The 25,390-nt window shown below is 43.2% G+C and overlaps 1 protein-coding gene across 3 annotated transcripts in view; it reads right to left on the reverse strand.

Annotated features, from left to right (window-relative positions):
- FRMD4B (FERM domain containing 4B) overlaps positions 1-25,390 on the reverse strand; it is a 325,272-nt gene that overhangs the window by 172,830 nt on the left and 127,052 nt on the right. Inside the window, exon 1 of one of the 3 annotated variants that reach the window (XM_032411738.1) lies at positions 2,531-2,603. The exons of 1 other annotated variant lie outside the window; for it this stretch is intronic. In XM_032411738.1, coding sequence (XP_032267629.1) covers positions 2,531-2,581 — 51 coding nt within the window. In that variant the 5' untranslated portion in view covers positions 2,582-2,603. Of the gene's footprint in view, positions 1-1,768; positions 2,060-2,530; positions 2,604-25,390 lie in introns of those variants that run through there. One more of the 3 variants, XM_032411737.1, reaches the window with a different exon arrangement.

Raw genomic sequence — 25,390 nt, forward strand, 5'->3', positions numbered from 1 at the left:
TCAGATGTCCTTTCTTATTATCATGAGAAGGTACTGGCTCAGTCACCGTCCCTTTTACAGAAGAGAAAACTTACAATTTAGTTGGATAGTCCTTCAAGTTGCTGTTCTGCTTACAAATAATGATTGATAAAACTCATGGAGGGGGGTCTCAGGATTCAGGAACCTAACCTAATTAGTCACTAATAGCAAAAGAAATAAGCTATATGTCCCCTGAACCTTGGGGAGAGATGCATAGAGGCTGTTTGGTTGGCTCTAATATTCCTGTTCTCCTTTTAAAAAGTTTCTCCAACATTAAAAAGCAAAAACAAAACTCTATGGGGGTCACTTCTCCTACAGACCAACGCAACAATGATTTCCCGAAAGACAAAAAGGCTGAGAGGCAGACACATCTGGCTCCAAAAGGCTAGGTGATCTGTGTACCGTGGCCAGAGGGGATATGTCCACAGCTCCATAATACTCTCAACCCCCACAGGCTGTCCTGTGTCTCAGCCTGGCTTTTGGATTCACCCAAAATGCAAGACATCACAGACATGTTCTCTAAAGCAGGAGTCCTGAAAGCATGAAGTAAATGCTGCTCACATTGTAACAAGGATGATATGGACATCAACGATGACAAGGGGATGCTGATTCTTTACAACCCCCCCCCCCGCGACCCCCTCCCCCCCGCCATTTAACCTCAGGTGCTGCTCTTTTCATTTTGCTTGATGGATGGAAGACTACAGCTTGTCAAAACCAGAGGCTTGATCACATAGAGGACTCAGTACAATGAGATATAAATGATAGCCACAGTGGGCATGCGGTCAGGGTAGGGGGAATCCAGGAGCTGTAACAGAGCTATTTCTACATCACAGGGAAGGAGACGTGATGATACAGTCCCATAGTAAACACTAGGTATAATATTCCTAAATGCAATGCAGATTTTTTTTTAAACCTCGAAGATATTAACCAATCCAAGCAAAGGACTTTTAAATTCACAAATGACTGTCAAAAAAAAAAAAAAAAAAAAAAAAATCCAGGGAAGCTGCAGTCCCAGAGAAAATGAATGGTCTCCTAGTTGAACAAAGTTGCTGCATTTTTTGCCTGCAGGACGGGACCTAGCAGAGAAATAAAGAGGCTGTGTTGTGTGAGGGGAGTAAACCCGAAGGTAAGCATTCCAACCTTCCACCAGGCAACCCCTCCCTACCCTAACCATCATCCTCCTGCAAAGTGTTCACAATTTGCTGTCCTTCCTCCAAAAGCCAGTAGACACAGAATCAGCTTTTCCTGGCTCTGCCTTGCAAGTTGGGGCTGCCTGATGGAAAACCGAAATAAAATCAAAAGAAAGAATGCAAATCCAGCAAGGCCCCTCTGACCGAAAATTGGTGTGAAATCCTTGGTCCTGAAATGCTCCCCCTCATCCACCCCAATAAAACGAAAAAGGAGGAATCATCTGAATGTCCAAGTCGCTTCCCGCAGACCCTCTGCTGCAAAGCAACAGCCTTCTTAGCTAAGTGCCAGGCAGTACACCATCGCTCTGTAAGAGATGTCTGCAAATGCTGGTACTAACTCGCAAGTGTCCCCGTGCCCAATGGGGAAAAATCACAAGCTTTGTCAGGCAACAGTTATCCACAGATGCTGAACATTTGACCCAGGAATCAAGCAGCCCGCTAGGAGTTTAAAAAAAGAGAGGTGGAGGGAGAGAGAGAAGCAAATCATACAGGTGGAACCGGCTTCCCAAGAGCGCCCGGCATCCTGCGAGGGCCCCCGGGCGCCGCGCGCCCTGGCTCACCTGGTACACGTCCCGCAGCCCGCACCACGTCCGCAGCACCTGGTGGCAAGCCCGCAGTCTCTCCGTGTACCATCTCCGCAGCGTGGACACGGTCAAGTTCCACACGAAGCGGCTGCCGCTGAACAGCAGGTCCTCCACTCCACACATGAACACCGAAGCCATGCCGCCTCCTTCCCTGGGACCCCGGGGCGGCCCGGCTCCCGCAGCTGCAGCCTAGCCCAGCCCCGCCGCCGCGGGCCCGACAGCCGAGGCTCCAGCCGCCGGCTTCTGCGGGCAGCCCGGAGGGACAGGGGTTGGGGGGGGGGGGGCTGTCAAGCCTGCCACCAAACTCGTCTTTCACCGTGCGTCCTGGCCAGCCTCCGGCGGCATGCCCCGGGATTGGGCGCCCGCCAGCCAACGGCTGCGGCTGGCACACAGAAGCCCAGTGTCCACCCCCGCCCGCTGCTCTGGCTGGCAGCGCCGAGCGAGCTGCGCTAAGCTCCGCCAGGCGAGCCCTCGGCGCTCCCGGGGCGCGGGAAGCCCTGGCCCGCGAGGACTCCCCCTGGCGCTCCCCGAGTGCGCTGGGCAGAGGGGGACGTGGAACGAGTCTTTGCAGGCAAAGACGAGAGCTGCATTTCAGCGCTCTTGCTTGCACGTTCTGCAGACACGCGCGCGCGCGCACACACACACACACACACACACCAGCCCAAGTCTCCTAAACCGCTTTGGGGAGCATCTTACTTTACACTACAGGGGCTTTGCTTTGTACACGCTGATAAATACCTCTGGGCAGCCACAGATGCAGGAGGGAAAAAAAAAAATCCTCCGAAGCATCCCTTTGGACCTCACTTCCCTGGGGGAACAGCCCTGAATGTTTCCTTGGTTGTGCTGGAGGCAGGAGATGAAGACACAGTCTCAGAGCAATAGTGTCTGCGAGGCTGCACAACCCGCCTCTGCTCCTCATTTGAGGGTCTCCAAGAAAATGCCAACCTGCCCCTTGTTGCCAGCCAGAGGGTAGGTTCCCTCACCTCTGCACTGTGCTAATTCCAATGCAGCAGTCGGTTCATGAGAAAAACAAAGAGTGTTCTTGGTCTTTAGCAAATAGCTTCCAGTTACCATGTGCTGGAAAATAGAAGCTCACAAGAATCCTTGGTTTGGTTCTGGAAAATTCAGCCTCTGGATATGTCTAGCTGCGGCTGCCAGCACAAACAGCACACAGGTAGTTTATTCCTGACTCAAAACTGAAGGAAACTGTTTGACCACTCATGAAGTCACCGGATGATTAATGTTCTGTTGTTGTTGTTGTTTTAAAGTTCTCCCTGTGGAATTGATATTGCCTAAGGCATTTGGGAAAAGGAAGCCCCACATACCACCAGTCTCTGTTTCCCTTTATTTTTTTTAAAGATTTTATTTATTTATTTGACAGAGAGTGACACAGCGAGAGAGGGAACACAAGCAGGGGGAGTGGAGGAGGGAGAAGCAGGCTTCCCGCCGAGCAGGGAGCCCGATGCGGGACTCGATCCCAGGACCCTGGGACCATGACCTGAGCCGAAGGCAGACGCTTAGCGACTGAGCCACCCAGGCGCCCCTCTGTTTCCCTTTAGAATGTGTGTAGAATTCAGTTCCATATAATAGTATAACATTTCTTATAGCAAAAGCACTGCAGCAAATTTCAAGATGTTGTTTTTTTCCTGAATCCATTTGTAGGACAATTGTCTGTTTTATTGGTGGTTTCACACCTGGGCTGTTATCTTGGCTATTAAGTGGCAGAGAGGTAAGGTGCCAAAGCCTTTCTCCTGAACTAGCTCAGAAGGCTTCAGAACAGATTATCGACAAGCTGATTTAGCTTTATTTCAGGTTTCAAATGTGCCTTTGGAATCTTACTTCAGGTGAAACTCAGAACGCAAAAATGTGTTCTCAAAGTGCCTATTGTTTTGGAAGTACCCATAATCAGGAAACTTTTAAATGACATTTCTCTTATTACTTTTTACTTATTCTTATTACCAATAAAATCACCTAAGAGTTTTTGTTGAATTAGTTCATTGGACACAAGACCTGATCCAAGATTTGGAAACAATTCTTTGCGGTAAGTCTACCCTATGGGCTCATGAGTATGCATTCTGACGATGTTTTCCAACACAATGGTCACAGTGTTTCCACAGAATCAGCATATACTAGGTCTTACGGAATCAAAAGAAACTGAACTAAGTATAGTTTGAAAATGAAATGTCGGGCGCCTGGGTGGCTCAGTTGGTTAAGCGACTGCCTTCGGCTCAGGTCATGATCCTGGAGTCCCTGGATCGAGTCCCGCATCGGGCTCCCTGCTCGGCAGGGAGCCTGCTTCTCCCTCTGACCCTCCCCCTTCTCATGTGCTCTCTCTCTCATTCTCTCTGTCTCAAATAAATAAATAAAATCTAAAAAAATAAAAAAAATAAAAAAAAAAAAAAAAAAAAAAAAAGAAAATGAAATGTCATCCTTCTAATGGAAAACTACTGAACTTCAAAAATGGAGTTTTAGTATGAGTGAATGGAGGTGGTACATTTATTTAATGATGCAGTGTGACTGTATTCTCGGAAATGTCGGGCAGCAGAGGGAATACCAGAATAAAACCTCCAACAGGTCAATTATCTCTGTCTCATGACACCATGCTCTCAGAAGAGATGCTCTAGAAACCGGGGCTGTTATCTCTCTGTGCACAGGTCTAAAGTCAGTGCTCAGTTCCAACCTCAGTCATTTTTATTCCGGACTTTCAAAGTCGGTGCTTATACTATTTTCTGAAAAGTGGGATGTGGTGTCAGGGTTCTCAAAGTGCGGTGCCTGAACCAGAAGCATCAACATCATCGGGGGAACTGGTGAGAGATGCAAGTTTTCAGCCCGCTCCAGAATCAGAAACTCTGGAGTGAGGTCAGCAATCCCAGTGCTCACGCAGCCTCTGGGGGATTCACACTAAAGGGGGAAAAGCACTGTTGTAGGGCATGGTTGGCAGAAGCCAAGTCTCCTACGAGAAAGACACCTGACTTAAATCTCTGCCCCTTAAGACCTTGTACAAGCTCCTAAAACCCACAGAGCCTCAATGTCCTCATCTATAAAATGGGGATAATATCAGAATCCGCTATCTAGGGTTTTGGGGGAAAATTAAGTAAAAGATTCCATATAAAGTGTTTACTGTAGCTGGCAAGGGTAAGCATCCAAAGAACACAAACTACCACCACCACTCCACCCAAATCATGAATTGTTTCAATTTTTTTGTATGCAGATAAAACAGAAGGTGGGTGTTTTTTTTTTTTCTTAATTTCAGCTCATCATCTACATCTATTTTCCTATCCCTTTTTGTGGGTTGGAGGTTACAGTTGGTGGTGATTTGTTGGCGGGAGGCAATTCTGTCACTTTCATTCAAGTTCCCAAAAAGCTTTCTGAAGCTCCATCTTCCCCAGCACAGCCAACCTTTGCTGGGGGACTTGGAGAAGCCATGGATGCTCAAAGCTGGATGCAAGACAAATAAAGACACCAACGTCCACACTGATACGCTTCTTACCCGAACAGCTTTCCTCTCCTGCAGAAGAAGTTCGGAGCTCTAGGACAGGGAAGGAAGGGTAAGTTCCTTCTCACCAGGGACCAACGGGGTGGGGAGGGGGGGTGGCCACTGAACCCAGATGTGCAACCGTGGAGAAAAGAGCGACCCAAGTGTGGCATCATTCTTAAAATGGACTAACCACATGGGACAAACCAGATCCCAGGCACACACCCTTGAGGCTGGCCTGAAATTTCCAGTGGAAAAGGAGCTAAATCAAGCTGGCTTCAGAATTATCTTGCTCATAATTTTTTTCTTTCTTTCTTCCTTCCTTCCTTTCTTTCTTTCTCTCTCTCTCTCTCTTCCTTCTTTCCTTCCTTCTTTCCTTCCTTCCTTCCTTCCTTCCTTCCTTCCTTCCTTCCTTCCTTCCTTCCTTCCATTCAAGAAGAGGACTTTCTTTCCTCTTCAGCATCACCATTCCCTGCAATATGCTGTAATTTCCTGCAGCTCTCTCTGGAGATTTAAAAAGATGCTTCAGGTGACAGCATTACTCATACACCTGGGAGTTCTGCTACAGAGGTAAAAGAGAAATTGTCATTATCCCTGAGGCTCCTGTAGGTTCTCCTTTGAGCAATCAGCAGGAAGAAGAGCACAATGCTGGGAAGACAGCATGAAATGCCAACTCCTGTCTCTAGAAAGAGAGAGCCAGTTGGTAACATAGCTTCCAATGGTTCCCTCTGCCCATGAAAAAGACAGAGTTCACTGCCAGTGGACAATTTTTTTTTTTTTTTTTAAGACAGAGCAAGCACAATTTGGGTGGTGGTGGAGGGGCTTGGGGAGAGGGAGAGAGAAAATCTTAAGCAGGCTCCATGCCCAGTGCTGAGACCAACAGGGGGCTCGATCCCACAACCCTGAGATCATGACCTGAGCCGAAATCGAGTTGGATGCTTAACACACTGAGGCACCCAGGCACCCCTGTGCCAGTGGACATTTTTAAACTATACTCTTTACACACCTAAAAAGCCAGTGTGGCTAAATTCTGATAGACTCTGGATATCTGACTTGGGCTTGAGGGGGATGAAAACAAGATCTAGTTCAATGGCTCTCAATCAGGGGCAATTTTGCATCCCTCCCTCTGGGACATTTGTCAATGTCTGGAGACATTTTTGGTTGTCACAACTGGGGGGGGGGGTGTGCTACTGGCATCTAGTGGGTAGAGGCCAGGGATGCTGCTCAACATCCTACAATCCCCAGGACAGTCTCCACAAAAAAGGACTCTTCTGCCTAAAATGTCAGTCATGCAAGTTGATGAACCCTGGTCTAGTTAAATGCTACACTCTGCTCTTCCACTCACAAGACTTCTGTAGGGGGAAAATTTCCTCCCTCTTGATATTTTCTCCCCAAAAGGCAGATTGGGGAAAAATGCAACAATCATTCCATGATTGTTTTTGGGCACTTACGAAAGAGCTATAATGAACTTAACACCCTTTGAGAAAGAACTGGAATGCCATTTTCTATTATCTTCACCTACCTTTTTATGATTTATCATAAAAATGAGGAATAGTAATTTTCATCATAAACTATTTATATTTTGGTTCTTTGGCTTTTGGTTTTATCATTTCATTTAAATTAGAGACTCCTTTGTTGGGGCAAAGCCTTTCTTTGGCATATTACAAAAATTCCCACCACAATCACCCCAAGGTGGAATACTGATGCCTTCCTTGGGCCAGGCAATGCTACAAAATCTCTCATGTGACAGGATGTTTCCCCTTCTTCCTCTTTTCTCAATTAGACTGCAAGCTCTATCAGGAAGCCCTGTGGGTGAGGTGGGGGTGGGGTAGCTGGATGGTCTCTCCCCATTGAGGAGTACCCCTTGCATTGGAAAATGTTTTGTGACCCTGGGCTCTGCCAGGAGTGCCCCTGGTCATTATGACATCCACAACAAAAGCATCTCAATGCCCCCAGGTGTGGTGATAGCTACCCCCACTCAGAAACCACTGGTAGAAGTAGGGAAAGGCTCTTCTTATTGTTTCCCTGGTGGCTGGCACATAGCAGGCAATCAGGAAATGTTTATTGAACTGACAAATGAATGACTATTTGTCTCAACAGGGATACAGAAAGAAGTTCATCCATTCCCAAAATACGTACTCTTGTTCCTTAAAAAAATGATGTATTGAGTTTGCATTATGTGTCAGGCAGGGGACTAAGTCCTTAGAATGCACTGTAACAACACAGAGATGAACTCTGTCTCAGGGGGTCTTCGAGTGGAGTGGGGAAGGCAGACAATTGACCAAGTAATAAGAGGAAGCGGGCACTGCCACATGGGTTATAAGGGAGACATGTAATGTAGGATGTGGGGGGAGGAGGGCCAGGGAATGCATCACATGATGCTGCAGCTGAGATAGAGGGGTGAGTAGGAGACAGCTCGGCGACAGGGGGAGGAGACATGCAAATCATGCTCCAAGGCAGAAGCTCAGTAAGAACGAAGGCTCTATGGCAAGACAGATCCCAGATTTGTGGCAGTAGGGGATGCTCTATGGCAGTAGGGGATGCTTGAACAGTAGGGGGGCCAGGGAAGCCCATCTGGGCAGAAGCTGCCGAGTGCCAGGGGTGAGAAGAAAAGGCTTAGGGTAGGCTTGTGGGAATGTCTACATAACTAAGCCAAAGGAGTCAACATGTCTCTCATCCCCCGCCCCCACCTCCCCGGGACCCCAGCGCATTAACCTGCAGAACAGGGTGAGGATTTGATGCGTGAAGGTGCCCCCTTCAAAGCAACTGTGCAGAGGCAGGCTTCTCATTCAGGGGGTCTGTTTGCCCCTCCCTCTTCTACATCCCACCCCAAGGAGGAGGCAGGAGGGCTTGGCGGGGAGAGAAGTTCTGCTTCAATCCCATTTGAGCCAGAGGCTAGGTGGTCTTGTTCTTCTCTCCATGCCTGCTTTCACTCCTCTTTCCCTTTGGCTGAGAGAGCGAGAAGCATCTTTCAGTCTTGGACCCAAACAGGAGGAGATGGAAGGGAGTGTGCAGAAGTAGCAGAATCCTGAAGGGGAAGGAACCAGTTACGATTGCCCAGCGCTGACTAGTAGGCTGCTTAAGTTCTGCAGCCACCTTCCTGACTTTGAATGGCTTTTTGGCATTATAAAGATCTAAAAACACTACAAAGTAAATAATATCCAGCACACTAAGGCATCTATCCAGCTTCTATCCTTTGGCAAACTCATTCCACTCCTAGAGGAAAAAAACGAAGAAAGAAAACAAAATAAAATCTTCTCATCTTCCTCAAAAATCTCATCTGTTATTTTATTAAACCAAATTCTCCTTGCTCAAAGGAAAAAGGAGGGGTGCTATCTTTACTATATGAGGTACAAAAAAGGAAGCAACATGCTAGATCCACAATGTCTCCATTTTTACTAGTTAATTCATTCAACAGATATTGGAAGCTCCTGCCAAGTCAAATTTTAGAAGTCATCTATGTAGATGAGAAAGCACTTGAAAGGGATGTTGGTTCCAAAGAAACCCACACAGGTGAGTGGGAAAGAGCTGACCTTCTTCTTGAAAGAAGAAATAGTATCAATGTTGTGACTTACCTCCCATCCCCATAATTTGTCACCTCTTATTTACACTTAATTTACATGCACACCAACAAGGACAAAATTAAAATAGTAATAAATTGGTCTATATGGCACCTTTTTTTAGAAAAGATTTATTTATTTGAGAGAGAGAGTGCGAGCAGGGGAGGAGCAGAGGGAGAAGGAGAGAGACTCCCCGCTGAGTGCAGAGCCTGATGTAGGGCTCGATCTCAGGACCCTGAGATCAGGACCTGAAGAGAAACCAAGAGTTGGTTGCTTAACTGATGGCGCCGTTCAGGCGCCCCTATAGTACCCCTTTTTTCTAAATAAATAAAGGCAGCTCCACATGTAGCATCAGTTGATTTCCACAGTATTCTCCCAAGGTCAAACAGAGAAAGGCTTTGCTGGCCCCATTTCATGGAAAAACAAACTGAGGCAAAGAGAAGCTGGGTAATTTGCTGAAGATCAGTGGGAAAAGCATTTAAAAGCATCTTAAATGATATAGCTGCTAATTTTTCAATCCTTCTAATTTGAGAGACAAAAGGACAATTTCTTTTGTATTGATGTTATTTTCTTTGGCTTCATTCTATAATTTATAGGGTATGAATGGCTCTGGGACTTATTTATTCCTCCAGGAAGTGAATGTGATAAAATGCCCACCCTTTGGACTTACCCAATTTAAGTAAGAATAAAACAATGATGAGAAGAAAAAGAAAACGAAAAGTAATAGAATTTTTTTTATGGGAGTTAAGAGCAGTTACTTGAAACCCAACGGACTTTTACTTCTATACAATAAATGAAAGAAGAAAAACAAAAAGATACATAAAAAATCTTGACTGTCCAAAGATCAATCATACTGTGTATGTGCCAATAACTAGTAAAATGAAAAAGAGAAATCAGCCAAGATCGATGGCTTGCAAGGTAGTAAGAACTCTCAAGACCAGGTATACTCTGGCCATCAAACAAAGAAGTTATAGAAAATAGATAATTTTCCTGTTATTACTAAAAAATACAGAATGAGGGCGCCTGGGTGGCTCAGTTGGTTAAGGAACTGCCTTCGGCTCAGGTCATGATCCTGGAGTCCCAGGATCGAGTCCCACATCGGGCTCCCTGCTCAGCGGGGAGTCTGCTTCTCCCTCTGACCCTTCCCCCTCTCATGTGCTCTCTCTCTTTCTCTCAAATAAATAAAATCTTAAAAAAAAAAATACAGAATGATTTGGTAGGATTATTGCTAGGAATTTTGACTATTTGGCCCTGAGCAGCAAGAACAAAATAAAAGCAAAGTTTGGCATGTAAAAACCAAAAAAAAAAAAAAAAAAAGAAAAAGATAATAAAAGTATTTATTTTATCTTACTATCCTAAAATTAACTTAAAGTTGATATTAGCGACATATCGTTCTCAACTACAGAAGGGATTGTCAACAAGAGAAAGCAGCATGCTACAGGCCTAAGGGTATGGATATTTCATAGAGGTGAGAAAACAGTTGTATATTCTTCAGATCAAGAGTTCAGAGAGCTCTAGGCAGTATTTAAGAAGAATGAGGAAAAGAACTTCATGATCTGGTCTTGAATCAATAACAAAGGAAGAAAACAGAAGTTTCACTCCAGAAGGAGCTGGCACCAAAGAGATTTAAGGTAGATGTCCTCACTCTAAAAAAATTCCATTATCATCTCGTCTGGTGGACTTGCAGATAATTTTGGTTTATTCTTTGTATGTTTATATATTTTGGCAGATGGTGTCGGCTGTCTATTCATCAACCATTTACCCTCCCCCCCTTTTCAGAGCCTTCATTTTCCATACCCTTGAAATGAACAATGATTGATCTAAGGGAAGGCAAGACACCCCATCTGTCAATAAGATATAAAGTGAAGCTTTCTAAAGAGGTTTTTTTTTTTTTAGGTTTTATTTATTTATTTGAGAGAGAGGGCACGTGGGGGTGGGGGTGGTGTGAGAAGGGGCAGAGGGAGAGGGAGAAGTAGGTTCCCCGCTGAGCAGAGAGCCCGACGTGGGACTCTATCCTAGGACCCTGGGATCATGACCTGAGCCGAAGGCAGACGCTTAACTGACTGAGCCAGTTGGGTGCCCCACTAAAGAGTTCTGGAAAAGATTTCCCTCTGAAAAAATGGAACACAAGAATTTTGTCAGCATATTCCTGATTCCTGCTTGGGACATTGTTGGATGAAGACACAATGCTTTGAGCCACAGCAGCTATCTTGTGACCAAGAGGACATGTGTTGACAGCAAAGACAGGAGAAAAAGGATGGTAAAAGCCTGGGTCTTTGATGACTTTGTTTAGATGTCAAATCAACCTGGGAGAAGTCTACTTTCAGATGACTTGCAATGAGACTTAAACAGTATAGGGCCTTACATAGTTTAAGCTGTTTTAGTTGGATGTTTTGTTACCTTCAACAGATAACGTTTCAAAACTTACCACAAAGCCATAGAATCAAGATAGACTAGCACCAGCATAAGGATAGATACATAGATCAATGAAATAAAAATCAAGAGAGCAAAAATCAATCCTCATTTATGTTCAATTGATTTTTGACTGTCAACACCACCCAAAGGGAAAGTGTCGTCTTTTCAGCAAATGGTGGTGGGACAGCTGGATACTAACATCAAAAGAATGAATTTGAACCCCTACCTCACATCATATACAAGAATTAACTCAATATAGATCAAAGAACTAAGAGTGAAATCTGCAAAACTCTTAGAAGAAAACATAACTGTATATCTTTGTGACACTGGATTAGGCAGTGGTTTCTAAGATACGCCATGAAAAGCCTAAGTAACAAAAGAAAGAAAATAAATAAATAGGCCTTTATCAAAATTAAAAACTTTTGTGTTTCAAAGAATACAATAAATAAAGTGGGGGGAAAAAAAACCCAGCCACTGACTGGGAAAAATTATTTGCAAATCTTTTATCTGATAAGGAACTTCTATCCAGAGTATATAAATAGCTACAACACAATCAGGAAAAGACAACCCAATTTTAAGGGAGGAAAAGCATTTGCATAAACATTTCTTTAAAGCAGATATATGAATGCCTACTAAGCACATATAAAGATGCTCAACATCATGAACCCTTAGGGAATGCGAATCAAAACCACAATGGTATACTACTTCATATCTACTAGAATGGCTATAATCAAAAAGAAGAAGAATAACAAGAGTCAGCAAGGATGTGGAGAAACTGGAATCTCACACATTCCTGGTATGAATGTAAAATAGAACAGCCACTGTGGAAAAGATTAGCGATCTCTCAAAAGGTTAAACATAGCATTACCATATGGCCTGGCAATTCCATTCCTAGGTATATATCCTAAAGAAGTGAAAACATGTGTTTAAAAAAACCAACTTATACACAAATGCTCATAGCAACACTGTTCATAATAACCAAATGGTGGAAGCAACCCATACATCTATCAGCTGATGAACAGACTGAAAATAAAGTGGTATATCCATAATGTAATACGATTTAGTAATAAAAAGGAATGAGGTATATTCCCAAGAGAACTGAATATATATGTTCACCCAAAAAGTTGCACACAAATGTTTATAGCAGCATTATTGGTAAGAGTCAAAAAGTAGAAACAGCTCAAATGTCACTTGATAGTGGACACACACCATGTGGTACAGCTATATAGTGGAATATTACTCAGCCACAAAAAGGGATGAAGTAACGACACAAGCTACAACATAGACAAATCTTGAAAACATTATGTTAAGTAAAAGAAACCAGACAAAAAAGCCATATATCCATAGAGACAGAAAATAGGTTAGTGGTTGTCAGGGTTTTGGGGGGATGGAATGGGAAGAGACTGCCAATGGGTAATGGAATTTCTTTTTTTTGTAATTTATTTTATTTTAAAAAAATTTTTATTTAGAGAGAGAGAAGGGGGGAGGGGCAGAGGGAGAGAGAGAGAATGTTAAGCATGTTCCACACCCAGCATGGAGCCCAATGTGGGGCTCGATCTCACGACCCTGAGATCATGACCTGAGCTGAAATCAAGAGTCAGACACTTAACCGACTGAGCCATCCAGGCGCTCCTGGAGTTTTTTTTTATAGTAATGAAAATGGAATTAGATTATGGTGATCGCTGCACAACCTTGTGAATATACTAAAAACCACTGAATTGTGCACTTTTTTTAAAAATTTTTTTTTTAAATTTATTTATTTGACAGAGAAAGAGAGACAGCGAGAGAGGGAACACAAGCAGGGGGAGTGGGAGAGGGAGAAGCAGGCTTCCCGGCGAGCAGGAAGCCCAATGCGGGGCTCGATCCCAGGACCCTGGGATCATGACCCGAGCTGAAGGCAGACGCTTAACAACTGAGCCACCCAGGCACCGCATGAGTTGTGCACTTTCAAAGGGTGAATTTTTTGATTTGTGACTAAATTAAAAAAATCAAGAATAAATAATCAAGGAATCATAAAAAAATAAATAACAAGAGGAAATACTAATCCATGCTACAAAATGGATGAATCTCGAAAAAACTATGCTAAGTGAAAGAAGACAGCAAAGGTCACATATTTTATGATGTCATTTACATAAAATGTCCAGATTAGGCAAGTCTATAGGGATAGAAAGTAGATAGTGGTTGCCTAGGGCTGGGGGGGGGGGGCAGGTTTGGAGGGAGGGTAGGGGAAATGGGGAATGACTGCTAATGGTACAGGGTTTCTTTTTAAGACAACGAAATGTCCTAAATTTAGAGTATAGTGATGGTTGTACAACTCTGTAAATATACTAAAAGCCATTGAATTAAACACTTTAAACAGGCGAACTTTATATGTGAACTCTATCTCAATAAAGCTGTTACCAATAAGCAAACAAACAAATAAATAAATTAAATAGAACACATCTTAACGCTTTACTTGTATTTTCTGAATGTTCTACAATGAGCATGCAATACTTATTTTTCAGGAAAAGGTGTCTGAATTTCTTGATTGGAAAAAAAATGTCTATTATACAAAACAAAGTAAAAATAAAAGCAGGAAATCAGTACTGCATGTGAACTCCACTGCGAAACTCAGTGAATGCAGGCAGATAAAAAAACTAAAGGAAAATACATCAAATTAATGATAGTGATTTTGAGTTAGGTTCACTGGATGCTTTTTATTATGTTTTTTTGGAGGGCTTTCTTTTCCTTCTTTTCTATATCAGTACATATTACTTTTTGATTTCTAATTCTGAAGTGCACATGAAATCAGACAAAATGTTATTCTTCAGTGAACAAAATGTTAAGTCTCTCTCCCATCTGGGTTCCTTAGCTCATTTCCAGGACTGCCATGTAAGATTGCTCAAGTTGTTTACTGCACAATGGCATGTGGCTGAAGAAGTGAGGAGAGGTTATAATCGAGCCTGGCCTCTGCTGGATAAGCCACAACTCATGGCTCTGAGGAAACAATCCTTTTCATCTAAACCACATGAAAATGCTATGTAAGGAGTGGCAGCCCTGCCCATCTCCCCTCCACAAAGGCTACCACAATGCCTAGTTTTTTGTATGCCCCTCCAGACATAGTCTATGTTATCCAAATAGATACATCATGCTGTGTGGATGAAACAGTTATTTAAAAAGAATAAAGAAATACCAGGAAAAGCAATTCAATATAATCAGAATTCAAGCACTTCTAGAGAAGTCATTCAAGGTAAAATAGGATTAAGAGGAAGGGGAAAAAAAAACCTATTTGTAATAAACAAGTCTTAAGGGAAGAATCCTAAGTGCAAGGATTGTTGGATTGTCTTCCACCTTAGCAGTCTCCAATTCACATACGTTGTTTAAGCAGCAAATGAAACTAACTGAAATGCAGTTGTCAAGTGGGTTGATACTTGGTGCTGTATTCACCATGCTCCCCCCAACTTAGAAGAGTATGGTGGTGTGTGTATGGTCCAGCTTCCACTGTGGAGAGCTTTAGGGTTTTCATCTGCTGAGAAACCTGGGAAAGGAGTGTCTCCATATGAAGCCTGGCACTTCCATTTCATTCACTCCAGTGTCCTTGAAAACAAAGAGAATTGCTCACACAGAAACCTAGAGCACTCTGTTAATCTGTAGTCTAATATCTCTATATCTATTCAACTCGGGCTGAAGCTTCTACTTATTTAGGGAAAATAATGATTAAGCCAGTAAATAATTCAAATAATGAGATCTGATTGCAAGGATTGTTCTGACACTCTGAGGAACCTTTTCGGCTCTTTGCCTGTGTTTCTGTTCCATGTTTTGCCTCCTTACAGAAGGCAATATACTGGTCTTCTTTTGGGTTCCAACTCCTTTGCCCCAGGCTCTTCATCTGCTGTTCCTTCAGTTCTGAACACTCTCCTCCACCCCAGAATTTCATCCAGTGAACTCCTGTTTATCTTTCCAGCCTCAGCTTGAATCTTGATCCCTCCAAGCAGGAGAGTGCCCCATCACAGCAGCTTGATCTCACCCCCAGACCACACACTCCCCGAGTGCCTGCCTTGTCACCATAGCACCTGGCTCATAGTAGGTACTCAATAAACCTGACCTTTGAGTCGACGGACATGCAAAAGCTATCCATGATCCTTGGAGAGCCTCACTCATTTAAACAAATTGAGTGCTATTTAAAAGAAAGCTTAGAATTAACGGAGAGCCAAGAATAATAAGGCTTGGTACTTATTACTCCTTAGGACTGGAAGTGTCTTCCAAGGAAAAAGTGGGGAGAAAATGAGGCTGGATTAGGGCAAATCTCGGATGAAAAACAAGACTGGGAAAAAATGGTTGGGACCTAGGAAGGTGATCAGATGACTTAAGTGCGAGATATTTCTACTACAGCAGAGGACACTGTGAGCTAAGAAGGTGATATGTGGAACCATCTCGATTTTAATTTGACCTGATTCAAATAGGTCTTGACAGTAGCAGCGGGATTATACAAGATATATTTGTCCTCCTAAGTGGCTTATTCTCTAAAGCCCCTTGCAAGAGGGCTTTGGGACGTTCAGAAACTAGTTCTGTTTCTATTTCTTCAAGTTATGCTAGGAGCAGGATAAGAAGACTTGAATTCATTTGCCTTGTGGATTTGTTCTCTGTTTCTATTTCTAAAACAGAATACTTAAGTCTGTTAACTGATTAACTACAACAGTGCTGAGAATGTCAACAGTTACTGGCATTCTTTTTGAATGTCATTTTCCAAACATGCCACTATATAGTTTCAGAGATGATAAAGAATTGAAATTAGTAATTTAAGATATGCAGTATAGAATTAAATAAAATGCAAACATTATATTTACATGATAAAACACAACTACCAAAAACATAAGATTATGTTCAAGCTGGAGAAGAATTTTCCAAGGCCCACTGTTATTGAAATATGGTTGTGTGGAGAGGAGAGCATCCAGACTAATTTCATTTCCTTCCACAACAGTGAAAATATATGCAGACTGGCTCTCTGCAACTATTCCATTCAAGTAAACTACATGGCAAAGGGAGGGGAATATGTACCTTCAGGGGCCAAGGGTGGGTCCCAAAGCAATTTTAGCAATGAGAAATTGAATTCACCGATTTTATCTTAAAGATTCATGTGGATTTTGTATTCTTCTCCATAATATATCTTTGATTTTCCTTCTAAAAATACACTAAGTAAAACTGAAGGTACAGGAAGATGCACAATGTTTATTTTTGGTTTCCCATAATCTCTTAGGGCACCTCCTAATATCCTGATGAGGACAGAGTGTTACCCCAGTGTAAGAAGCACAGAGGTAGACATTAGGGGATATAATCATTATAGTCTAATCAAACTTCAGAAAAGCTTTTAGGTTAGTTAAAAAAAAGTTTTTCCATCAACAAATGATTAAATATGGTAATCTGGGGTGCCTGGCTGACACAATTGGTTAAGTGCCTCTTGATTAAGTGACTCTTGATTTCGGCTCAGGTCACGATCTCAGGGTTGTGAGATCGAGTTCTGCTTAGGGCTCTGTGCTCAGCACGGAGTCTGCTTGAGTTTCTCTCTCCCTCTTCCTCTGCCTCTACCCACCATGCTCTATCTCTAAAATAAATAAATAAATAAATAAAATCTTAAAAAAAAACAAATATGGAAATCTATATACAGACAATTCTTCTGGAACCTCAGAGATTCCTATCATAGCACATACCAAACTGGAGTGAATTTCTCATTTCTTATTCTATCCAACCGCTGTGGTCCTAGGGCAATTACCCAACATCCATTATACCCAAAATAAATAGCTTAAACTAACTATGGTAATCCCATTCTCCTTCCCATGTGATTGGTTTAGGAAGGGCATCTGATACAGTCTTGACCGTTAAGACCCAAGGTGAAGTCTCCTGAGGGGGTTCTGGGACACTTTTTCCAGAACTGGCAGAGCCACCTTACCACCAGCTGATGATGAAGCCAGACAGAGATTCCATTTAAGCAAGACAATTACCAACAAGGGAAACTGGAGTCTTTAAGCACTGTGTGGGATGCCCATTTCTGTGAGATAATATTGTTTCCCTATTAATTAAGCCAATTAACGTGTGACTTCTCTTTCACTTTAGGAGATCTTTAACAACATACTTTACATTAGACTGGAACTTTGTCAAGGGCAGGATGTATGATTTATTTATTTTTTAAAACTTAATCTTATTTAAATTCAATTAATTAACATTTGGAGTATTATCAATTTCAGAGGTAGAGTTCAGTGATTCATCAGTTGCATCTAACACCCAGTGCTTATTACATCACATGAGGATGTATGATTTATTAACTTTGTATCCCAGAGTCTAACACAGCATCCTACAGATAGTAAGGGCCTAATTAATATATGCAGGACTAATTGAACCAATCATCAAACTTAAGATGTACAAAGTTAATTTTCTCGTCAACACTAGGCCTCCTAGACCTCTGACACCCAAATGAGCCACCCAGATTATAGACACTATGACATGAAGGGAGGTGAGGTTGTTGGCATTTGGAGATAGTACTACAATTGACCTCAATGTATCATTAATAACATATGAAAAACAGGGGCGCCTGGGTGGCTCAGTTGGTTAAGCGACTGCCTTCGGCTCAGGACATGATCCTGGAGTCCCGGGATCGAGTCCCACATCGGGCTCCCTGCTCAGCAGGGAGTCTGCTTCTCCCTCTGACCCTCCTCCCTCTCATGCTCTCTGTCTCTCATTGTCTCTCTCGCAAATGAATAAAATCTTAAAAAAAAAAAAAAATAACATATGAAAAACAGCAATTGAAAGTGACAAAGAACGCTGGCTAAGGAAGCGGTGAGAAAGATCCAGAGTTATTATTTTGTTTAAAGGAGGCGCCACCTTGGAATGTCTGGATTATGGTACTATTCACTCACATACAGAATGAGGGGAGGAACAGTGCCTGTGTATTTGTAAAACATCCAGGAGGAATACCAGTAGTAGCTGGATGTGTAGATAATACCGACGATACTGTGTGTGCGTATCTACACTGGGGAAACACAAAGGCTAGGTAAGATCGCCACTACCTCATTAGTATGAACTGCTTGGATCGTAGAGGTACTTTGAGGTTTAGTATGGATTGAGGGGCCTCAAATTGGCACATGGATATTCCTTGGAAAAGGAAGATCTACTCCTTACTGATACTCCTTAGAAAAGAAGCTGCATGTCAGGCATTGATTTAGGGAATTGTACACACATCGATCCATCCTCATGTCCTCAAAAACTCTGAAGTATTATCACCATCCCCCTCTTAAACTGGCCTACATGGGCAGTTTCTTCCATTAAACAAGGAAGAACAAATACAACAAAGAATACCATGTAATCTAGCATTCTCCAAGAGAATCTTTTCCTAGCAAAATAAAGGGTTCAGTGATGGGGAAATTTCAACAAGGAAGGAGGAAACCCTTCCCCATCGGGTAAGTGGAGAAGCAGACCTCATTCCTGCCATTACTGCTTACCCCTGAGACTATGAAATATCGGGCACTATTCAAATAGAGTCACAGGATCCTTCACAGGGAGGAGAAACAGGCTGGACAGGTTCTGAAGTGTAGAAACCTTAAATATGTATCAGATGCAATCAGCTTAAAAATAAAAGAGGCTTAAGGACATGGTCAGATCTTACAAGTCCAATGTACTCTAGTTATGAAATACAGTGTAGCATTCTCTCTCACTATTCCACACATGTGTGCATGTATGTAAATGCATGCATGTGCACATACACACACACCACACTGGTCCCTTTTTGCACACTTAATTCTACTTAAAATCAGAGACAAGTCTATTCCTAAGGATATTTTCTTCTGGGTTCTCTTAAAGTCAAATCGAAAATACATTAAAAAAAAAAAAAAAAAAAGGAAAAGGAGAAGAAAATCCATGCAAATGTATTTGTTTCCCCTGAGATTTTGGCCTAATAATAGAACTCGAAAAAATTAAAAATTTACAGGCTTTCTAATCTAATCATTTCCATCATATCATTTTCTTTAATGCTAAGGATGAAAAATGTGACTCTACATTTAAACTTGTTTATCAGAGTTAGAAGTATCAGATAGAACTTTGGCTACAGTATATTGATTTCTTGTTATAAAGCACCTATTAAGCCTTTAATTCTCACCACGGTCTATGAAACAGGATTATTAATACCTCAATTTTACAGATGGTGAAACAGACGCATAGAGCAGTGAAGAAGTGACAGGTTCAATTCAGAGACTGGAGGCAGACACTGGGGTACCCAGAGGCCAGTAGTCAAGGTTGAGCAGTGAGTTTAGCACTTGGTACTGGGTAGAGTTGAGCCCAACCAAAGAAGGTCAATAAAGATAAAAAGTCAAGTTCATATGAGTGGGTGAGAATGAGGTCACCAACAAAGGAGGATAAGGCATGAAGAAAGGTGAGTTGGTTGGCTCAGAATTCAAAATTCCATAAGAATGGAAAGAAGGTGTAAGGGGTCTTGTTATATCCATGAGTGTCTACCCCAAGGGCAGGGACCAGTGCTATCCCAGTGCTGGCACATTAACAGGCACCCAAAGAAAGCTTGCTGAAGCAGACAGGAATGGAAGGGGTTAGAAATGTGGTCCAGCGACCTAGGAGAGAAATGTGGGGTGCCAGTGCCAGCTACACAGAGCCTGTAATGTCTTTATTTGCCAGAGCTCTTTGCTTGCAAACAACAGAAACATAATTCTAACTCATTTAAGCAAAACAGGAACTATATTGTCTGGGTGTCTGTGGTACCGTAATGTCTACCTCTCTTCCAGCCTCTGAATCTAACCTGTCACTCTCTTAACTTCCCCAAATGGGGGGACAGGCAGGGTCAAATGGGCCTTGAGGATACCAAGAACTTTCTCTTTCTTTCTTCTTGCCCTTGCCATGCTTCCTTTGCATGGTTCATTCATTCTCTCAGGTGTGCTATCTCAACAGGGTATAAAAAAACCACAACCAAAGGCAGCTCCAGGAATATGTGTCCTTCTAGCCTACTAATGAGCCAGCTCTTCCCTGCCAGCTCCAGTAGGTTAAATCATGGGCCAGCATGTGGATTAACTGTCATAAGCACTGTGGTTAGAGTGGAGGGGATGGTGGGGTGCTTATTGATTGGCTCAGCCAGAAGCAGGGGCCATGCCAAGGTCCAGGAGGGTGGGGTAGCATGACTGGCAGCTCTCTACCGAACGACTTGGTCAGAGTGTGGAAAGAACATTTCCCCCAGTGAAGGAAGTTCCTGTTACCAGAAGAAGGAGGTAAAGGGATGCTGGGCAGCAGAAACAGCTGATGTCCACTATGAGGCCTCTTGTCTTCGAGAAAAGCCAACATCCAAGCTAAGGTAGAACCACTGTTAAACCATAATGTCCTTGCCCAGAAATACACCACAGTGTCTGGCTTACTCTGGTACCATATTTTCTAGTCCTTTCTTTATTTGTGCCAGAAATTAAATAATCCACAGTGATGTGTTTTCTGGTCTGTAGAAAGGCCTTCTAGTTCCATGGCAGCCCATCCAACTGAAATTTAAATTTTACTCGGTCCCTCCTAGTGAAACAATCCCCCAGGATATGTACCATATTAATAGTAACAGTCTTCATATTAAAGTGATTTCAAATAATATTCGTTTGCATTTTCAATGATTTGGTTATAGGGCACCTTGGGTATAATACATATTAAATTCTTACATCTGTTCCAGGAATGGATGCATTGCTTTCTCTTTTTTTTCACCCACAGAATATCAATAACACCACATTCTTAATTTTATTGGGATCCCATAAATCTAAAAGCTTAAAATATTATTAAAAAGGCCCTCACCACTGCCACCTGGGAGGGCAATTCTTTCTTATTCCCTTTCCATAAAAGGCACAAGGTGCCAAATGCTAAAACCTTTTGCCAAGGTTGGCTTAAGGTTTTTAAATGGCCAAAGGCATGCTCACCCAGTCACTCAGTTAAAACTTTTAAAGCTTCAGTTTCAATGAACAATGGCTCTTGGAAAAACCTGCACTGGATTCCAGCCGGCACTCCACCGTAGTGCCTACAACTTTGCTGTCAAGATGCCAACTGTGCAAGCCTCAAACCAAAGCATCCCAGTGCATCTGTATCCTTCCAGTCAATAGTTATCATTTTTACACGCTCAGATGCTCCCCAGCCAGGAAGGAGCATCTTTCTCCCACCAACTGCCTCTTTAATTAGGCTTGCTTCGTGTCCTTTGTAAAATATTCACTTTCCTTCCTCTCCTCTTCTCCAACTTCTGGAGGCAAAAAGAAGCAAGAAACTGCAAAGCAATACCACCTCCTCATTTTCAATTTGCCTATCACTTCCTCCTCAGAACAGCCTGTTTTGTGGCAGCAAATATGGTCTTTGGGGCAGGTCACCGCAGTTGTCAATGGATACCTATTTTTAGTCAATTCTTAACTATCACCATTAACATCAGTTTTTTGAAAAATTAATTGCACCAGCATTTGAAAAGAGCGTCTGGGGGGGCTTCCTGAAATCTGAATCAACCAGAACACAGGATGAGTGTGGCTTGCTTTAAGGAAGCTGTAGTAATAATCTAGATGCCTCCAACTCCAGCCCCTGGCAATACTGTATATGAATTTAACAACAGGAGAAAGAGGAAGGGTAGCTATGAGTAAGAAAGAAATAACATAAAACTCCCAGTGGTTCCATCTATGAAGCCACTCAATGAGGGTGACTTTGATACAGGACTCTAGAATATTCTCATTGGACCTCAGTTCCTGGATACCTCTCACAGAGCATTGCACAGAGTCATGAATCTCCTATTTAAGAGGAGGTGGAGGTATTTTTCATATAGCATGGTCCCTAATCACAAGCCAATGACTTCATCAAAGAAACAGAAACAGTGGATTAATTTCCAACTCTGGACTTAATAAGAGATGCTATGTCTGTCTCTGACATGGCAACCAAAAGGAGATTCAAGAATTATTTATTAAACATGATTTTTGTCTTATGTGATTCTCTGACCTGATGGTGGCCACTGGACTAGAGATAGAAAATTGTTTTCCACTCAAATGCCAACTCTGGTTGATTGGTAGGGGCTGCCTGGGCTTTGCTTTGAAGAAGGAACCTGAGGCTCTGTGGGAGAAAGTGTGACGGTTGATTAGCAATGTCTGCCAGAGGCCCAGAAATAGGAAGTGGCTATAGAAGTGTCATTCACTTGCTTTTTTTGAGATTGGACTGAGGCTGAGATTGTGTCTTTCATTTCCAAACATCAGGCATTCATTTTTTTTTTCTTTTTTTTTTTTTTAGATTTTATTTATTTATTTGACAGAGAGAGACACAGCAAGAAAGGGAAAACGAGGGGGGGGGGGGGGGGGGGGAGAGAGAAGCAGGCTTCCTGCGGAGCAAGGAGCCCGATGCGGGGCTCGATCCCAGGACCTGAGATCATGACCTGGGCTGAAGGCAGACGCTTAACGACTGAGCCACCCAGGCGCCCCATTTTTTTTTTTTTTTCTTGATGGGGCCCAGGCCATGTGAGGTTTTATTCCTGGCCATGTGAGGGGGAAGGGAGTTGGGGAGTTTGGGAGGACTATGTATAGAACTTACTGACCTTGATCAGGCTCAGCACTTTTTTTTTTTTTTTTTTTGTTAAGGGCCAGCTTGTAAATATTTTAGCCTTTTTGGGACAATGGGTCTCAGTTATGATGATGCATCTCTGCCGTTTAGTGGAAAAGTGCCAGAGACAACACGTACACAAATGGGCATGCCTGTGTGCCAATAAAACTTTATTTACAAAAACAGGTCATGGCCTGCCAACCCCTGATCAAGGTGATGGATAGGCGATAATGCACAGATGAAATGGGAGGGTGCAATCAGGAGGAAATTTGTGTCTGAAAAGGAATTCAGGAGCAAACCTGACCTGAACGGTTCCCCTCGAAGTAATGGCGAACTCTGCATTTCTGAGACATGAGACATTCCTTTCAATTAATAGCAATGCAAACATGGACTCCCCCACGTGCAAGCAAAACACTGCTGTCCCTACAACTGCGGTTTAAGAGCCAAATGCTCGCATAGGCACCATTTTGGTAATCTAAAGTTTCCACTTAGTGAGCAAGACACTTTGTCCAGAAGGCCCTTGGAAAGTATACCTGTCTCCATGGAACAGTAATAAAACAACCCACCAGCTTTGGGGAACGTATTAGCTAACAGACAGCAGGGCTATGATGGAGGCAGACCTGGGGCAGGCACATTTTGAATGGAAAGTGCTATAAAATAAGGAAATGAAATCAGAAAAGTGTCAGGGCTTGCTGCACTGGATGGACAGGGTGGTAAATAAGACAGGCTCTCCTGAGATGGAGGCCACCAGCATTTAGAAATACTGCATGGATTTTGGCAGAGGGATGGGGACTCTCTCTCAGCAAGGGTGGCTGTGGTTGGGGAGAATTTCAAACAGGGAGGAGAAGAAGACTGGAGTGCTTGGCTCCCAAGTTCAACCTGAGAAGGACGCTCAAAGTGTGTTTATGCAGAAGAGAGAGTTAAGAAGCTCAGGGTTTGAAGTCATATTCTACACAACGTGGGGTAAAAATCCCAGCTCTGCTCTAGCCGCTCTTAGCTCTTGGAGGAATTCTGTTACCCCTCTAGAGCTCTGCTTTGTCATCTGTAAAACAGAGAAACTACCTCCTTCCTAAGGAGGTTAATGTTAATGAGGAACAAACATACAGCGTCTCTAGCGACAGTCCCTGGCTCATGTTGAGTTTTCAGTAAAGCAGTGTCTATTTCTTTACCACTCAGACTGTCCTAGCTGGACACTGCCCTTCACTTGGTTCAGCACTTCTTTGTAAATCAGACACCATAAAAGGAAGAAGGAGTAGGTTACTAGCAAATTCTGGCTTAGTCATTACCCTGGAGCTAGATGCCTGAACTTCTCTCCTTAAGTTGGAGAGGCAAATCTACTGGGCTGTGAAGAGATTTCAAATAAAAATTTGTCAAAAGGAAACCAATAAACCAAGGAGATTCTTAGGCAGGGCTCCATTTCCCCATGTCTATTGCAGCAATGTTACAATGACTAGGGAGGAGGGGTATTAGTGCGTCATCCATCTGCCCCAATAAGGCACGAAGAACATCATGAGCTACTGCCGAGGGGTTGGCCTGGTGGTGCGGTGGCCACTAGCATTCATACTCCTTCTTGGTGTGATAATCCCAATTTTACACATTATCCACCTTCACACAACCCAAGTGGTAACGGTGGCCCCGCGGTGCCAAAACTCTGTGTTGACCCCTGTCCACCCTCAGGGGCAAACCTAACTGGCATAAACTGATGAGCATGGGAGTGGACTTGGGACATAGCCAGTCCATCAGAGAGAGTCTCAGGGCTACTGGTTGGAATTCTGGGCTAAATTCACCCTCTCTTCTCAGTACACGTAAGGCACAGACATGGGGACTAAACTGCCACAGCCAGTCTTGCCACAGTAAAGGAAGAAATGGTGACAATGAAGCCAATGTGAACATGTGGGGAGGGCAAACAGAGAGAATTCAAGGAACTGTGTCAGCCTCTTGATCAAACCTCACCTGAAATTAGAAACTCTTTGGACTTCTCAGTCACATGAGCCAATAAACACCCCTTATTGTTTAAGACAGTTCAAACTGGAGTTTCTGTTGTTCATATGGGTTCTTCTTGCTCCAGGATCCCCAGACCTTCCAGCAAGGGCAACAAAACCCCACCCTTTCCTCAAATGTACCAGATTTCCTGACAACAAATGCAGTTTCCTAGTACACAGAGCAGACCCTGGCTTGCTGCCTTCAGGCTGTGTAGCAAAAGGACAAAGGGATAAAGCTGAACTTTGACAGCTTCCCACCTTCCCCTCTGAGCCCATCTCGTGCTCCTGACTGTTCCTCTCAGTCCTGACATTCCTTTTGGGATGATTTGCCAACAACCAAGTCTGGCCAGCTTCAGGGTTCAAAGCCGATGTCAGCTCTGCCATGCTCATAAGTCTGCATTCTACTGGCATTCTTGTGCAAAGGAGTGAGTGTGTGAGTGTATGAGTGAGTGTGCGCATGTACATGAGAGTGAGCGCAAGCGTGTGGGAGCAGATGCGGTGTGTGTACAAGCATTTCTGGATAAGCACCTCCCTTCAGGGTAAACTGTCAAACCAATGTCTTCTGATGACAGGAAGTAGTTATGACCTAGGACGGGCCACCAAAAAGAAG

Source organism: Phoca vitulina, unplaced genomic scaffold (genome assembly GCF_004348235.1).
Source record: "Phoca vitulina isolate PV1807 unplaced genomic scaffold, GSC_HSeal_1.0 scaffold13, whole genome shotgun sequence".
Lineage (NCBI taxonomy): Eukaryota > Metazoa > Chordata > Mammalia > Carnivora > Phocidae > Phoca > Phoca vitulina.